This window comes from Siniperca chuatsi, linkage group LG2 (genome assembly GCF_020085105.1).
Source record: "Siniperca chuatsi isolate FFG_IHB_CAS linkage group LG2, ASM2008510v1, whole genome shotgun sequence".
NCBI lineage: Eukaryota > Metazoa > Chordata > Actinopteri > Centrarchiformes > Sinipercidae > Siniperca > Siniperca chuatsi.
Genome location: NC_058043.1, coordinates 15,407,355 through 15,420,569, shown reverse-complemented (window position 1 = coordinate 15,420,569; position 13,215 = coordinate 15,407,355). Strand labels below are relative to the sequence as shown.

The following is a 13,215-nucleotide window of genomic DNA, read 5'->3' as shown; positions in this document are numbered from 1 at the left end:
TTACTTTTATCTGATGGTATTGCTACTAATCACTTTGCACATTGGGTTTATAAAGGCAAAACACAATTAGGAAGTTAGGAAGTGATGCATTGCCATATGTTATTTGATCTAACTTGCAACAATTAAAATGCTGCTTGTGTGATTACTATACAGAGCACAGAAATGGACCTTTCTACAGAATGAATACTTTATTTTTTGCAGGAAGTGCAGTTAAATGTCAGTAATTATTTTCTTTTACTTCAGTATTTTCATGGATTTTATAAATCCCATGGTACACCTGCACAGGTGTTCTCACTATGCCCGATTAGACCTCTTGCCAGGACCGTGTGGGTGTGTACAACCTGTATTTGACTCTTGCAAGGTTTGTTGAACCTGTTATTAGTACATTGAGTTAGGTAATCCCCTGCTTAGCTCAAACCAACTTTAACCTAAGCAGAGGTCCTTATTTTTACATTGTTGTATAGCTACTAGTATATAACACTGACTTTTGTTCTCAAAAGTCCTACAACAAGAAAAAGAAATACGTTCTCAGTACCATGTCAGTCCTTTCTCCATACACCTATACATAGTTCAGATGTTGGTGTACAAATAAGAGGACAATGTCTAAATTAAAAAGCATGCCTTTTTATTTCTTGAATATATTGAAGTGGTGGTTTTTTTTTTTTCATTCTACCCAGGTAGGCACACCTTGCACGCTGCTTTGCTTCAGAGGTGAGAGACATTGTACAAGGCACTTTGAATTCTGCCACTCTCTCAGCCTCGAGGCAGCACAACATCATTCCACTTAGGCTACTTACAAACAGAGGCCAATATGCCGTACAGCTTTACTTTTAGTACATTCAGACTTTAAATAGAATCATATATTCATACACGCACATCTCACATCAGTAAAAATCATACTAGCTTGATATTTGTACAGACCTGCTTCAATTGACTTGCTTAAATGCACAATTTTCTAAAACAATAGACGAGTCTTTGAAAGAAGAAAACCTGATCAAGCGAAAGGTGACAGTCAAAGACAATCACAAAGCAGAGCTCGACAGAAATGGGAAAACCTGCATGTCCACATCAGTCATCTCCTGGCATCATATCTGACTGTGTGAAGAACATTTCTCATTACATGAGGCCTGTTTGAAAGAATCGACCCATCTTCAAGAGGGTGTATACCCAAGATTATTGTTAAAAACCACTGGGTATCATCAACCGGGTAATGCCTGAATGGTAAAAGGTAGATCAGAAATTAGGTTCTTACTCCAAGTTAAAGTACAGCTTTACAAGACGTATAATGCCAATTACATTCCTTAAAATTTGGTATCAGAATCACATTTGTAGTAGTGCGTTGCTAAGGGTTTGTGAAAGAATCACAGGGTGAAAAGGGGGGGATTGTGTGACACGAGCAGAACAGAGCAGCATGTGAGTTGAAGATACGACTGTAGATCATTACAGAGTGATGGGGGGTGTGGCATTACAGCAACATGGCAAACACAGCGGGAAAACAACTCTTCAATTTTCAGCTCCTCCTGGATTTTGAGTGCTGGATGAGCCACTGAAGTGTGATATCTGGAATCAAAGAAACATGCTGGGTCAGTCGAGGATCAGTTTATGACTCAGGCATTTCTGATGATTCAGCATAACTCACTAGCAACACACAATATGATTGCATACAGATTTAGCTACACAGAACACCATTCAAACACTACTATAATCATGAACAGAACTCCCCATGCACAGCCAGTATTTACCATCAGGTACTAGTCGGTAGCAGGAACATCTCAGGTGAGGATCAAAATTAATCACCGCACACTGAAATGACTTTACTGTGACTTTATTAGGAGCAAACAACACAGTCATTTCAGTGTGTGGTGATTCATTTTGATCTTCATATTTAATTCTTGCCAGAATGTTTCCCCTCACTTATACTGCACGTTAAGACAAGTCTGGTGTAAGAACTGAAAGTGACACAATGAAACCAGATGTTTTTACAAAGAAAAGTCTTTCATTACATCAGCAGGGTTATGCAAGACTTTGGAAAGCTGCTCCCGAGCCACAGAAGACATTATACAATTGTTTTCACAGGGTGAGTAGAACCTCTTATGATGAGTAAATTGAACTTCATGTGTAAAATCGGTGGAGTAGCCCTTTAAGCTTATTGTTGTGAGCGTACAGTAATAATTGAAGGCTATTTAAATGAATGTATCAACATTTGTTTATCAGCTTGTCTCTTCTTTCATCTGGATTTTTGGGGCTGGACAGTATGAGGACACTGGGGAGATTTTGGTGAGTAAAACTGAAACTGTAAAAGTGGGGGTGACAAAAATTTCCCCCTATCCCTAGTGGAAATTAGGCTCTAGAGTTAACACAAAATGATACTGCAGTCATTTAACTGCAACTCACCAATGTTGTCTTTCTCTTTGCAGGAAATCGAGTAGCAGCAAATCTCTCTGTCCTGAATAGCTGCCAGATTCCTTTGAAGGGAAAAAAGGCACATAAACAAATAAATATGAGAAGTGTGTATTGAGACTGATCATCAGTCTCATTCATCTGCAGCTGGTGGAAAACAGTTTGAGAAGCATGAGCACAATGCTCAGCACGTTTCTGACTTGACAGCAGAGGGAGCCACTTCCTTACAGTAAGCTTAACACAGCTCCCGTTTTAACAGAAAAGAAATGAAGGAGGAAATGGTCCTGATTTTTTAACCTGTCATTAGTACAAAGGTTGTTCAACTGGTGTGGGATTAAAAAACAGAACCAGATATAAAGTAGAACGTTTTAATATGTACAGACCAGATTTTAAAATAATAATATTTTTTTAATATTGTTATTATTTGGGCTTTTTGCCTTTATTTGATAGTGCAGTTGAGAGAGAGAGAGGGGATGACATGCAGCAAACGGCCGCAGACTCGAACCCAGGCCACTTCGGTAAGGACTTCATATGTGGTGCGTGCTCTAACAGGTGAGCTACTGGGGCGCCCCAAAATAATAATATTCTAACGTTAAATCCCAAATTATTCTTCCAGTAAAACTCTAAGACAAGAATAAATAGGGCCATTTTTATGACAGACAGAATCTGCAGTGCACTGTTGTACATTTAAAATGACAGAACTGGGTTTTCAACGTGACAGTATTTGTACCATTTTTTATACTTACATTTTCTCAATGAGCTGCTTTTCATCTAGAGCACTGGGGAGATCCCTTTTGTTACCGAGTACCAAAACCTATGAAACACATTACAATTGAAATCTGCAACTGCAGCAAGTAATCATTGACAGATCCCACACATAGCTTTGCATGACTGGTGCAGAAATCACACAAAGCTTAAAATTGGTTTCCGGAGAACACTTACAGGAATTCCTTGCAACTGAGGTTTGTCTAGTAAATTATGAAGCTCATTTCTAGATGCCTCCACCTTTTCTCGATCTGCTGCATCAACCATGTACCTAAAAATGAGCAAAACCAAAACAATTAGTAAAATGTGTTTTACATACATGTAGGCCTATAGTTCAATTTCCGCTCATTTGTTTTTCAGACAAACATGAAAATCAAAACTGGGATACTCACACGATTGCATTAACTCCCCGACAGTACCTCTCCCACATGCTCCTGAACCTTGGCTGCCCTCCTATATCCCAGATCTACAGAATTAAGGGCACATCATCACATAAACAGATATTCCTTTTTCAAATGTCATTAACAATGCAATTATTCCCTCCTTGTACAACCAGAGTGCTGGTTTCATTACACTGTGATCACAGCAGAAAGATTAAAATACCTTGATGGTGACGTTTCCTTTGGTGACCTTCCTCATGTTGAACCCGACTGTAGGGATCATGTCTTCACTGAAATGCCCAGACTGAAAGGAAAGACAAGTTTAAGTCATTTCTCATCAAATCGTGTGACTTTCCATTGATGAAAATTCGGGATGCACGATATATATCAGAGCTGATAAATTATCGGTCAATAATAATAATCATTTATTTTGAATTCCAAGGCAAAACGTCTGATAGGCTTTATGCTCTATGAAAACCAAAGTACGTTGGTAAAGTTTTTTGATGGACTTAACTAGAAGAAATAAATGACATTTGAAGAGTCAGAACTGTTCTTTGTTTTTGATGTGTTAACAATAGTGATGTCAGTTAGATTTGGTGAGCTATGGAATATTAATTCATCCATCTTTGTTCAATATATCTTAGCCTTTCTTACCCTCAGGTGTGCATAAACTACAGGTTATGAACTTCTTATCAGTATCAACCATGACAAGCAGGTAATTATCGGTTATCTGTATCGGCTGAAAGAAATCCATATTGTGCATTCCTAATGAAAATATCACTGCAATTTACTACAGAGAACGTGTGGGGTGGGGTGGGGTCGGCATAGTATAATGAAGTAGCATATAGCCACTTCACACACAGATTTTAAAACATCCATACTACATAATCAGGTATATTCCAGCCCAGTAAAAGGACAGAGAACCAAGTGCATAATTATTAGAAAAAATGTAACATAACTATGACATCTCTGGTACTTTTACATACTTTTATTAACAAATGAAGTGGCTGTGCAGTAGCTTGGCATGTTGTAGACAACATGCTGTAAAAATCTAGTTTATGTGTAACTATGTCCAAACCTGTGAAAAGGCAGGGAACTGGTATTTGTGAAAAGCAAACATGTTCTCTTAAAACTAAAACAACAAACACAGAATAAATAATTTTAAACCACAATGACAAACAAGCTAAATACTGTGTCGCCACATGTTCTGGCTTTTGTGAAACTGAAGTGGGAAGAAATAAAACCACTTCAGCATACAGAGTGGCATTCCCCTTTAACATTAAAACTCACAAGCTGTCTAAATTCCTTCTCCCTGCCATCCTTTGTAAACCCGAGAACATGCACTGTCTGCTGTACACACATTTCACAGCGCATGACTTGCCAGAGTCACCTGATGAAGCTAGGTGGAAATGAGTGCAGCAGTCTTATGACTGAGAAAGGAGGAACCTCCCACTGTACAACCATTCACTCACTCTTTTGTGCCACTGGCTGGCAGGGCATTTTTTCATCACTGTGACGAAAAGAGAAGGGTTATGTTCCAACCCCAAACTGTGACATTTTGGTATAAGTTTAATCTTCTTTTAAACATACAATAAAATATGCACTGGCCGTTTGCTCTCTCCGTAACAACACCTTCTTACAAAATTTTCTTGATTAATCGATTAGTTGTTTGGTAAATTAAATGTCGAAAAATTGTGAAAAATGCACAGAAAAGGCCACTGTTTCCTAAAGCCAAGGTGACGTCTTCAAATGGCTTGTTTTTCCGACCAACAATCCAAAAAACCTAAAGATATTCACTTTACAATGATATAAACCACGGAAAGGCAGATCACAAATGAGGAGGTGGAATCACTGAATGTTTGGCATTTGATTGAAAACATAACTTGCACACTTAATCGATTAACAAAGTAGTTACAGTAATTGTTTTTCTATGGATTGACCAATCAATTAATTCATTGTTTCAGCTCTAGTGGAGATATGTTGCCACTGATATCAAATTAAACCTAAACCTAAAATCCTGTCAATCCAGTTGTTTTTTTTTCTTTTTAAACACACTTGTGAAAAAAACAGAAATGTGTCCAGATCAATCATACAGATTAAATTAACATGACAGACAGCCATAGTCCCAAGAGTTTTGGCAGAGGAAAATGTTTGACACATATCTCAGGTGCAAAGAATTTGACATCTCTTCCTCTAACATTATTCATTCTCTGCAGACTTCGGTAACACTAAGCTTAAAGGTCACTTAATTATTAATATTAGGATTCAAGGATTTTTACTCTTCGCTACACACCATTTGATCTAGAGAGCTGATGGAGTAAAAGGCAAAATGTGTGTGAAATGTTGTGAGAGCCATCATAACTGCAAACTGACAACGACTCTAAACAAAGCCATGAAACTTAAGCTTACTTTTCGCAATATGCTGCTAGAAACTCAGTTGCTGTCTAGTTATTAGCCAATGAAAAACTGCTCCACCAGAAACACCGGTTTTGAGAAACCCCTGCAAAAGTTGCACAAGATAAAAAAAAAAAAAACGAATGCTCTCCAGCCTCAGCAAAAGATACCAATGTCTGTGCACCTTTAATCACAATTTGCATCTAAAGCTCCTGCAGTAGGAGTCCTATCAGATGCTTACTACAGAAAGCATCAACTGCTGTTTATGTTATATGCCACATTTAACCGAACAATGTTTAGAAACTGTTAATCTAGTCTTTTGTTGGTGTGTTGAAGGAATCTGTCACTGCCACTGGCTGCCTGCACTCAGGCATCAACACCAACAACAAGTGAGAGACAGATATTTTCTAAATCAAGTTTAAAAATAACCCACCCAGTCTCTATTCACTGTCAGTGAGTCAGCTCCAGTTTTACCTCTAAAATCTTAAGAATAATTGGAATTTTTTTGTTTTGGAGTGGAGGTCAGTTTCAGCTTGCTGCAGGAGACCTGTACAGAAATGACACACTGTGTTGTAATGTGAATGATTGGCTACAACTCGGGCAGTTGCTGTAATGGTCATCGTGTTTTTAAGTTAACTTCCTGGTGGCTGAAAAACGGTGACAGCTTTGAACTCAGACTTTTATCTCTTCCAAACCCACAGTTTGGAAGAGATAAAAGTCACAACAAAGCAAATATATGAATGCTGTGTTTGGGTTTAGCATGTTAAACAATCATAACACAGTAAGCAACTAGCCGATAAGGACCCACCAGCAGCAAACTAGTTAGCTCAGCTGACTTGTTGACACAAGTCCAACAACCTGACTCAGTTTCAGGTGCGTTTTTATGGATGCTGCGCTCCCAACAGAGTAACAATGCATCAACGTTTTTGGACCCAAACAACCAGACAGCGTAGCACAGACCTAGCTTGGTACCTGTTATCCCATTATTAGCGCTAATGGTATTAGCACTACCCTAGCAAGGTGGCTAGCAGCTGAAGACTTACAGCGATCACGTTTACAAATGTTGTTTTTCCCGAGTACTGGAGGCCGACCAGTGTCAGCTCCATCTCCTCCTTCCAAAACAGAGACTTCAACCAGTCCAGAAGCCGGTTTATTAGTGCCAGCATCTTGAGGTCGGTGTTCACACTCCCCTGTGGATGTATCTGTCTCGCCCTCCCTGTCAGATGTGGCGTTTTCCAGTGGGGAAGGGAAGTGGGACGCAGGCAGCTGTCATATGATCAGCCTGCCTAAAAGTAAACAGCGCCCCCACTGTCACATGGAGGAACTACACCCAGGACATCAGCCAGGACTCCAAAATGTGACCACAAATTACAGGGTTTGGCTCCTGTATATCATGGCCCTTGGTGTAGATGGTCTCATATAACAATGTTTGTTTTTTGTTTTTTGTTTTGTTTATTTGGTGTGGTTGAAAGAAAATGATCATAGATGCAACAGTTTATTAAAATTATAGATTAGCTGGCTAATACACCTTACTGTATAATACACCCTGTGTAATACGTTGCTTTAATGCATGTATTTTGCAATATTTACATTAGAATATAAGGCCGTTAGTCACTGTTTAAGAAATGTGTCTAGAAATGATCAAATAGTATAACTGTAAGCCTTCTGGTTGTTGTTGTTGTTTGTTTGTTTTTTTTACCAAATCAGGCTCAAAAAAAGAACAATTCTCATCCAAAAGAGCTGCATTTAGGACTCATGAACTTAGTACTTCTAAAATCCTGGTTATGGCCCTGATAATAACATATTTTTGACCATGGTTTCAAACTTTTCTCATTATACATTCATATGTCATTATATATTCATATGTATTCCATGTTATAATGAAAAGATATCTAATCAGAGCTAAAGAAGATGCTATAACAAGATGTGATGGGTTTTTTTTATATAAATTGATACAAGAAACTTTTCTGGATATAAAGATAATCTAAGTAGATTCTTTCTCGTGGTTGTATCAGGATGGTTAGGTTCTCCTTTTATAGTTGGTGAGTGAAAAGAAGAGGGGGGAAAGTAACTACAAATAAAAAATATAGGCTACATGAAATGTTTTTAGCACAATAACTTAAAGTTCCGCTCCAGACACGTATGTAAAAATACTCTGCTATGATTAATATTTAGTTTAACATGGTTATCCTACATAAAACATTTTTTTTAAATGGGACTGAGCCTCAGTCAGACCCAGATGAGGAATCTTTTGTGCACCAAAATCAGCGACTTGCAAACGTATCAGAATGGTAAGTGTAGTTAGCATCTTTTATTGGTTTATGTTGTTTGTTAGCTTGTAACTGGCAGTGGCTGACATGACGTTAGTGGTTGTGAAACATACAATAATATCTGCTATGATGTTACAGTGTGTTCACATTGTTATCACATAATGTTAGTAGATAGGGAAAGGATGCTCCAGGGTCACATCCAAAAACTGCACACTCTACCATGTTCGCTGTCAAAACTTTTACTATGCTAACTTAGTGGCAACACTTGCTCTGTATTGACAAGTCTCTCTGCGTTGGAGGTTTCCTGTTTCTTTGCTGGTAGTTTTGCGATTGGCTTTCAGATTTGTGATTTGTATACCAAATCTAGCTTTCCTGGAGTGTTTGAATCTCAGATTTAAGGGAAGTGTACAGACATCTCCAACTTCAGTAGAGGAATGTGAAAACACCTCTCTAGTGACAAACTTTGCACAGATACAAGTCAGTGAAGTCAAGGTCTGAGTCATTTTTGAGTGTAGGGATACTGTATGTCAATAGCCATCTAAATGACAATTTCTGACCAGTAGAAAGTAAGTTAAAAAAATGTAAACATTAAATACATGCCAATCCCAATTCAGTGATGCAAATTATAATTAATCTCTATCTTTTATCCTGGATGTAAAAAAACAGTTGGGATCTTTAGAAATGTAAAAACATCTATTTATTCATAGACTTCAGAAGATTTACAAAATAATCTTTACAGTCACACCCCAGTCCTCCTTAGAGCATTGTTATGAAACAGCAAGTGTACAGTGGACACAGTTGTTAATCCTTTAGATTTTCACATTAATATTTACTATTTCAGATGGAGGTTAAGCGCCTTGCTCAAGGGCACCTCAACAGTGGTAATGAGGATGGGACAACTGCCTAGATCTGTCCTGCTGGAGATCGAACCAGGGATCTTTCAAGCCCATCTCTAACCTTAACAGGTTTCTCTAGATTTAAATGTGTACTGATACCGAGCAAGATGCTTTGTACTACTTCAATATTATTGTACTGCTTGTTGAACAGACTGATCATGTCATCTTAGACTTGTGACTTTTTCCAGATGCAGGAGGCCAAAACTGTTGCTGTTCCTGGATTCATCCTGCACGATGAGCCCAAGCCCACTCTCCTCCTTTGACAGGTGAAAGTCATTGGTGTTGGTGGAGCCTGTTATGATTTCGATAGGATTATTATCTGAAGTGGAGAGAATAAATACAAACAAAATGTTTTGAAATCAGTAGCATCATCAAATACCCACTGCAGTCATGTCATATTCTTACCTACACATCACCTACACTCAGACTCTGCCACACCACTCTCAGTTTTTGTCTATGAATGTCCAATTTCATTTAGACTGTGATTTCATGTCTTTCAAGTATTTCAAACATATAAATCATTGTTCTCCATTGATGTCCCTCAATTGCTGATGCTGCTTGTTTTTAAATCTATATATGTGTACATATTACTGTAGGCATTTGATATTTGTTATCTTCTTTTATCTTACTTAATAAACAATGTTTTATGGAAAAAATGAAAGATTATTTTCTTACATTGTTGAATTAAAAAGCTGGAAAATATTGGATTAAAAAACAAAATGCAAAGCTCTGAGTGAAAAGCTTATTATAAAAATGCAATGTGAAGTGCACACACACTTCAAAAAGGAATAATATATTGACTTTGTAAAAATTGCTTTCAGAGACTCTGGGCCATAGTAACCATCTTGTTTTCTACCCATTTTTCTCTTTTATCAGCAGGAAGCATATTTATCTGATCTGACAAAAAGATCTAATTTGCTAACCCTATGCTGAACAGCATCTTCAACAATTTTTAGCTATGCATGGGTACACTCTGCAAAATGCAGTGCCTATAGAAAGTATTCATCTCCCCTTGGAAATTTTTGTTAAAACAATGAATCAAAGTAGAATTAATGTGGCTTTTTTTTACACTGATCAACAGAAAAAGACCCTCAGTGGCTGAGTCAGTCCAGATCTCAATCCAATTAAGAATTTGTGACTGGACATGAAAAATGCTGTTCACTCACGACCCAAATGCAAACTGACAGACCTTGAGCAGTTTTGCAAAGAAGAACTGGGAAAATTTGCACTGTCCAGATGTGCAACGCTTCAGAATTGTCATAGGTCTCTTGGTGGCCTTTGGCTCCCTCACATTTTTTGATGACGTCCTGCTCTAGGCAGGTTTACAGCTGTGCCATACTATTTTCATTTCTTAATTTTTTTCTTCAGTTTTTACCACACTCCAAAGGTAGTTAAGCAAGTGAAAAATTTCTTGTATCTATCCCCTGATAAGTTCTTTTCATTCACTTTTTCGAGAGTTACTAGTAATGTTCCTTTGTCCTCATGATGTATGTTTAACCATGATACTGACTGATCAAAAGTTGGAACTTCCAGGTGAAGGTCTATTTATACGACAATCAACTGAAACCTCATAGCTACACGCAGGTGATCTCCATTGAACTAATTATGTGACTTCTAAAACACAACTGACTGCACCAGTGATAATTTAGGTGTGTCAAATTACAGTAAAGTGAGAGAATATTTACACAAAAAAGTATTTTGTATTTTACATTTGCGATTCATTTAGATTATTTTGCAGAGATCTGTTTTCACTTGGACATGAAAGGGTCTTTTTCTGTCAATCTGTGTGAAAAAAGGCCACATTAAATCTACTTTGATTTTCTTAGTTGTAAAACAATAAAACATGAAAATTTCCATGGGGGGGGAGATCTGCTTCTTTTAAAAATCATTATGTTTTTGTGTGAAAATCAGTCTTTACAAAAAACCACATTGCTCATTTGCTTTTACTGATTAATGATGTGATTTCTTGAAATCATGCCTGTGTTAACCTCAACATGTGCTGATATGTTCATCATTTTATGTATTTCCATGAAGGCCCACTTACATATTTTGTTCTTCCTTAGGTTCTTTATACAGGTATAAGATAGACACACAAGGAGGGTGAGAGAAAGCAAAACAAATCCGATGCCAAGGAACACATGAATGAAGTCTCCACCATTTCTGTGCATCTCTGGTGAAACATAACAGCAAAAACATTTATTTTACATGCACATACTGCCATCAAAAACAGATTATAGTTTCTGTCAATAAAATATGAGTCTGCATACCATATCCAACACAAACTGCGTTGTGGGTTTTGTTCCCTGGAAACTGCTCAGCAAGACGTAATTCACTGCACCTGTTGACCAGAAATTGTTTATGTTACTGTAATTTGGCATTTTATGGGCAATTATTATTGCTGATTATTGTCTTAGGGTCTTACTGTGTTCGTGGTTTGCAGACATCTTCTTTCGCATCAAAATATGCATTATCAGTGCATGAAGGCTCACACTGATAGGAATACTTTATAAATCCTTTACCTGAGGAAGAGACTGCAAAAAAGAAAGAAAGAGTCTAATACTTTGGTTTATGACCAAATACCCGCAGAACAAATGCCATTAGCTTCAACTGGTGTTTACTGCTAATTAACAAATGTTTGCATGCTAACACGTTAAACTAAGATTGCGAACATGGTAAACATTGTACCATCTTAGCATCAGCATGCTGACATTAACATTTAACTCAAAGAATTGCTGTGCCTAAGTACAGCCTCACAGAGTGGCTAGCTTAGATCTAGACCTTTAGCCTTGTCCAAGTCAAATCAAAGCTTGCTGTCATAAAGGACCAATGATATTTTGAATGACATATGTGACAACAATTTAGGAAAACCTCATGAATTGTGTGTGTGTGTGTGTGTGTGTGTGTGTGTGTGTGTGTGTGTGTGTGTGTGTGTGTGTGTGTGTGATCTGAGTTATTAATACATTTCAAATTCATACATATGTTGTCAACCATGTTTTTATTCCCATTTGTATCAATTATAAATCTTGGATTAGATTTATCAAGCAAAAAATGTAAGTTGGGTTCGTTAACCGTTAACCTACATTTCTGGTACATGGCTATGTATAACCCACATTTATTTCCCTTTGCAAACCTTGACACCCCCACTGGCATGACACCCATAAATATATGTGTGCCAGCAACAATTCATTTTAAAACAAACTGCTTTGTTCTGAAAAACACGTCCAGCCTCACCTGTCCTCTTCGGTTTCTCCCCCATGACGCATTTGTTTTCCTCACAGTTTGAACAGATATTGTTGGAGCACAGGAAACCAGAACGGCACGCACAGTTTGCATTTGTGGTCGGTGTACATTTCTGAGCATATTCTGTAGACAGACAAGAATTCAAACCACAGGACTTCCAGGTGAGAACAGTGTTTTTTTCTTTTATCCACTGTGTTAAATGCTGGGTCATCATCACTGGCAGGTGATTAACTAGAGATCCTTAGAGAGCAGGGCTACCATATTTTCTAAGTCAAACCTCTTTGCATTATTTTCAGTCTCACCTTGTTGGCATGACTGGCATTTCTCACATCTGTCAAAGATGTTATAGTGGTTCGAGTAGTAGCCCTCCTCACAGGGGATACAGACAGTTTTCTGGTGCTCTGAGCAGAATTCCTTCATATGTTCACCTTCAAAATAAGAAATATTCACACTCAGTACCTTGAATGCAACCTCTCAGCTTATGTGATAAAGATTAATGATTAATTAATGATAAAGTGTAATGATTAGATGAAACAATTTAACAGATTTATACAAAACACATTTTAACTTATCATTTCACAAGATTAATTGTTTTACCTGGGGGGCACAGGTCACAGCATCGCCCATTTATCTCAGCCTGTCCATTGCCACAGCCTGCAGCGTATTCTATATTCCAAATACTCAAAACACATATTACAGCCAGGGAAAGGCTCAGAGGAATCATTATGACCAGTGTTCTGCTCGTGCCTTCTGGGTTTTATCTTGTCTGTTGCTGACGTCAGTGTCAAATGGAAGTGTGGTAAGCCTGCCGAGAGACGTGTACAATATTTCAGGAAGTGAAAGACCACTTGTAACTACTGGAAACGCCTG

The 13,215-nt window shown here is 37.8% G+C and overlaps 2 protein-coding genes across 2 annotated transcripts; both read right to left on the bottom strand.

Annotated features, from left to right (window-relative positions):
- Positions 1 to 604: 604 nt before the first annotated feature.
- arl8ba (ADP-ribosylation factor-like 8Ba) lies at positions 605 to 7,195 on the bottom strand. Its single transcript, XM_044216431.1, has 7 exons — positions 6,983 to 7,195; positions 3,769 to 3,849; positions 3,558 to 3,631; positions 3,343 to 3,436; positions 3,147 to 3,214; positions 2,395 to 2,465; positions 605 to 1,560 (listed from the first exon to the last, which is right to left on the bottom strand). Exons 1-7 carry the CDS (start codon positions 7,103 to 7,105, stop codon positions 1,511 to 1,513), a joined length of 561 nt encoding a protein of 186 aa, XP_044072366.1. The 5' UTR covers positions 7,106 to 7,195; the 3' UTR covers positions 605 to 1,510.
- Positions 7,196 to 8,888: 1,693 nt separating this feature from the next.
- On the bottom strand, positions 8,889 to 13,119 carry tnfrsf18 (tumor necrosis factor receptor superfamily, member 18). The gene is made up of 7 exons (XM_044216404.1): positions 12,943 to 13,119; positions 12,648 to 12,773; positions 12,337 to 12,468; positions 11,528 to 11,636; positions 11,373 to 11,443; positions 11,150 to 11,275; positions 8,889 to 9,424 (listed from the first exon to the last, which is right to left on the bottom strand). The coding sequence occupies exons 1-7, from the start codon at positions 13,067 to 13,069 to the stop codon at positions 9,267 to 9,269; spliced, it is 849 nt and encodes a 282-aa protein (XP_044072339.1). The 5' UTR covers positions 13,070 to 13,119; the 3' UTR covers positions 8,889 to 9,266.
- Positions 13,120 to 13,215: the final 96 nt, after the last annotated feature.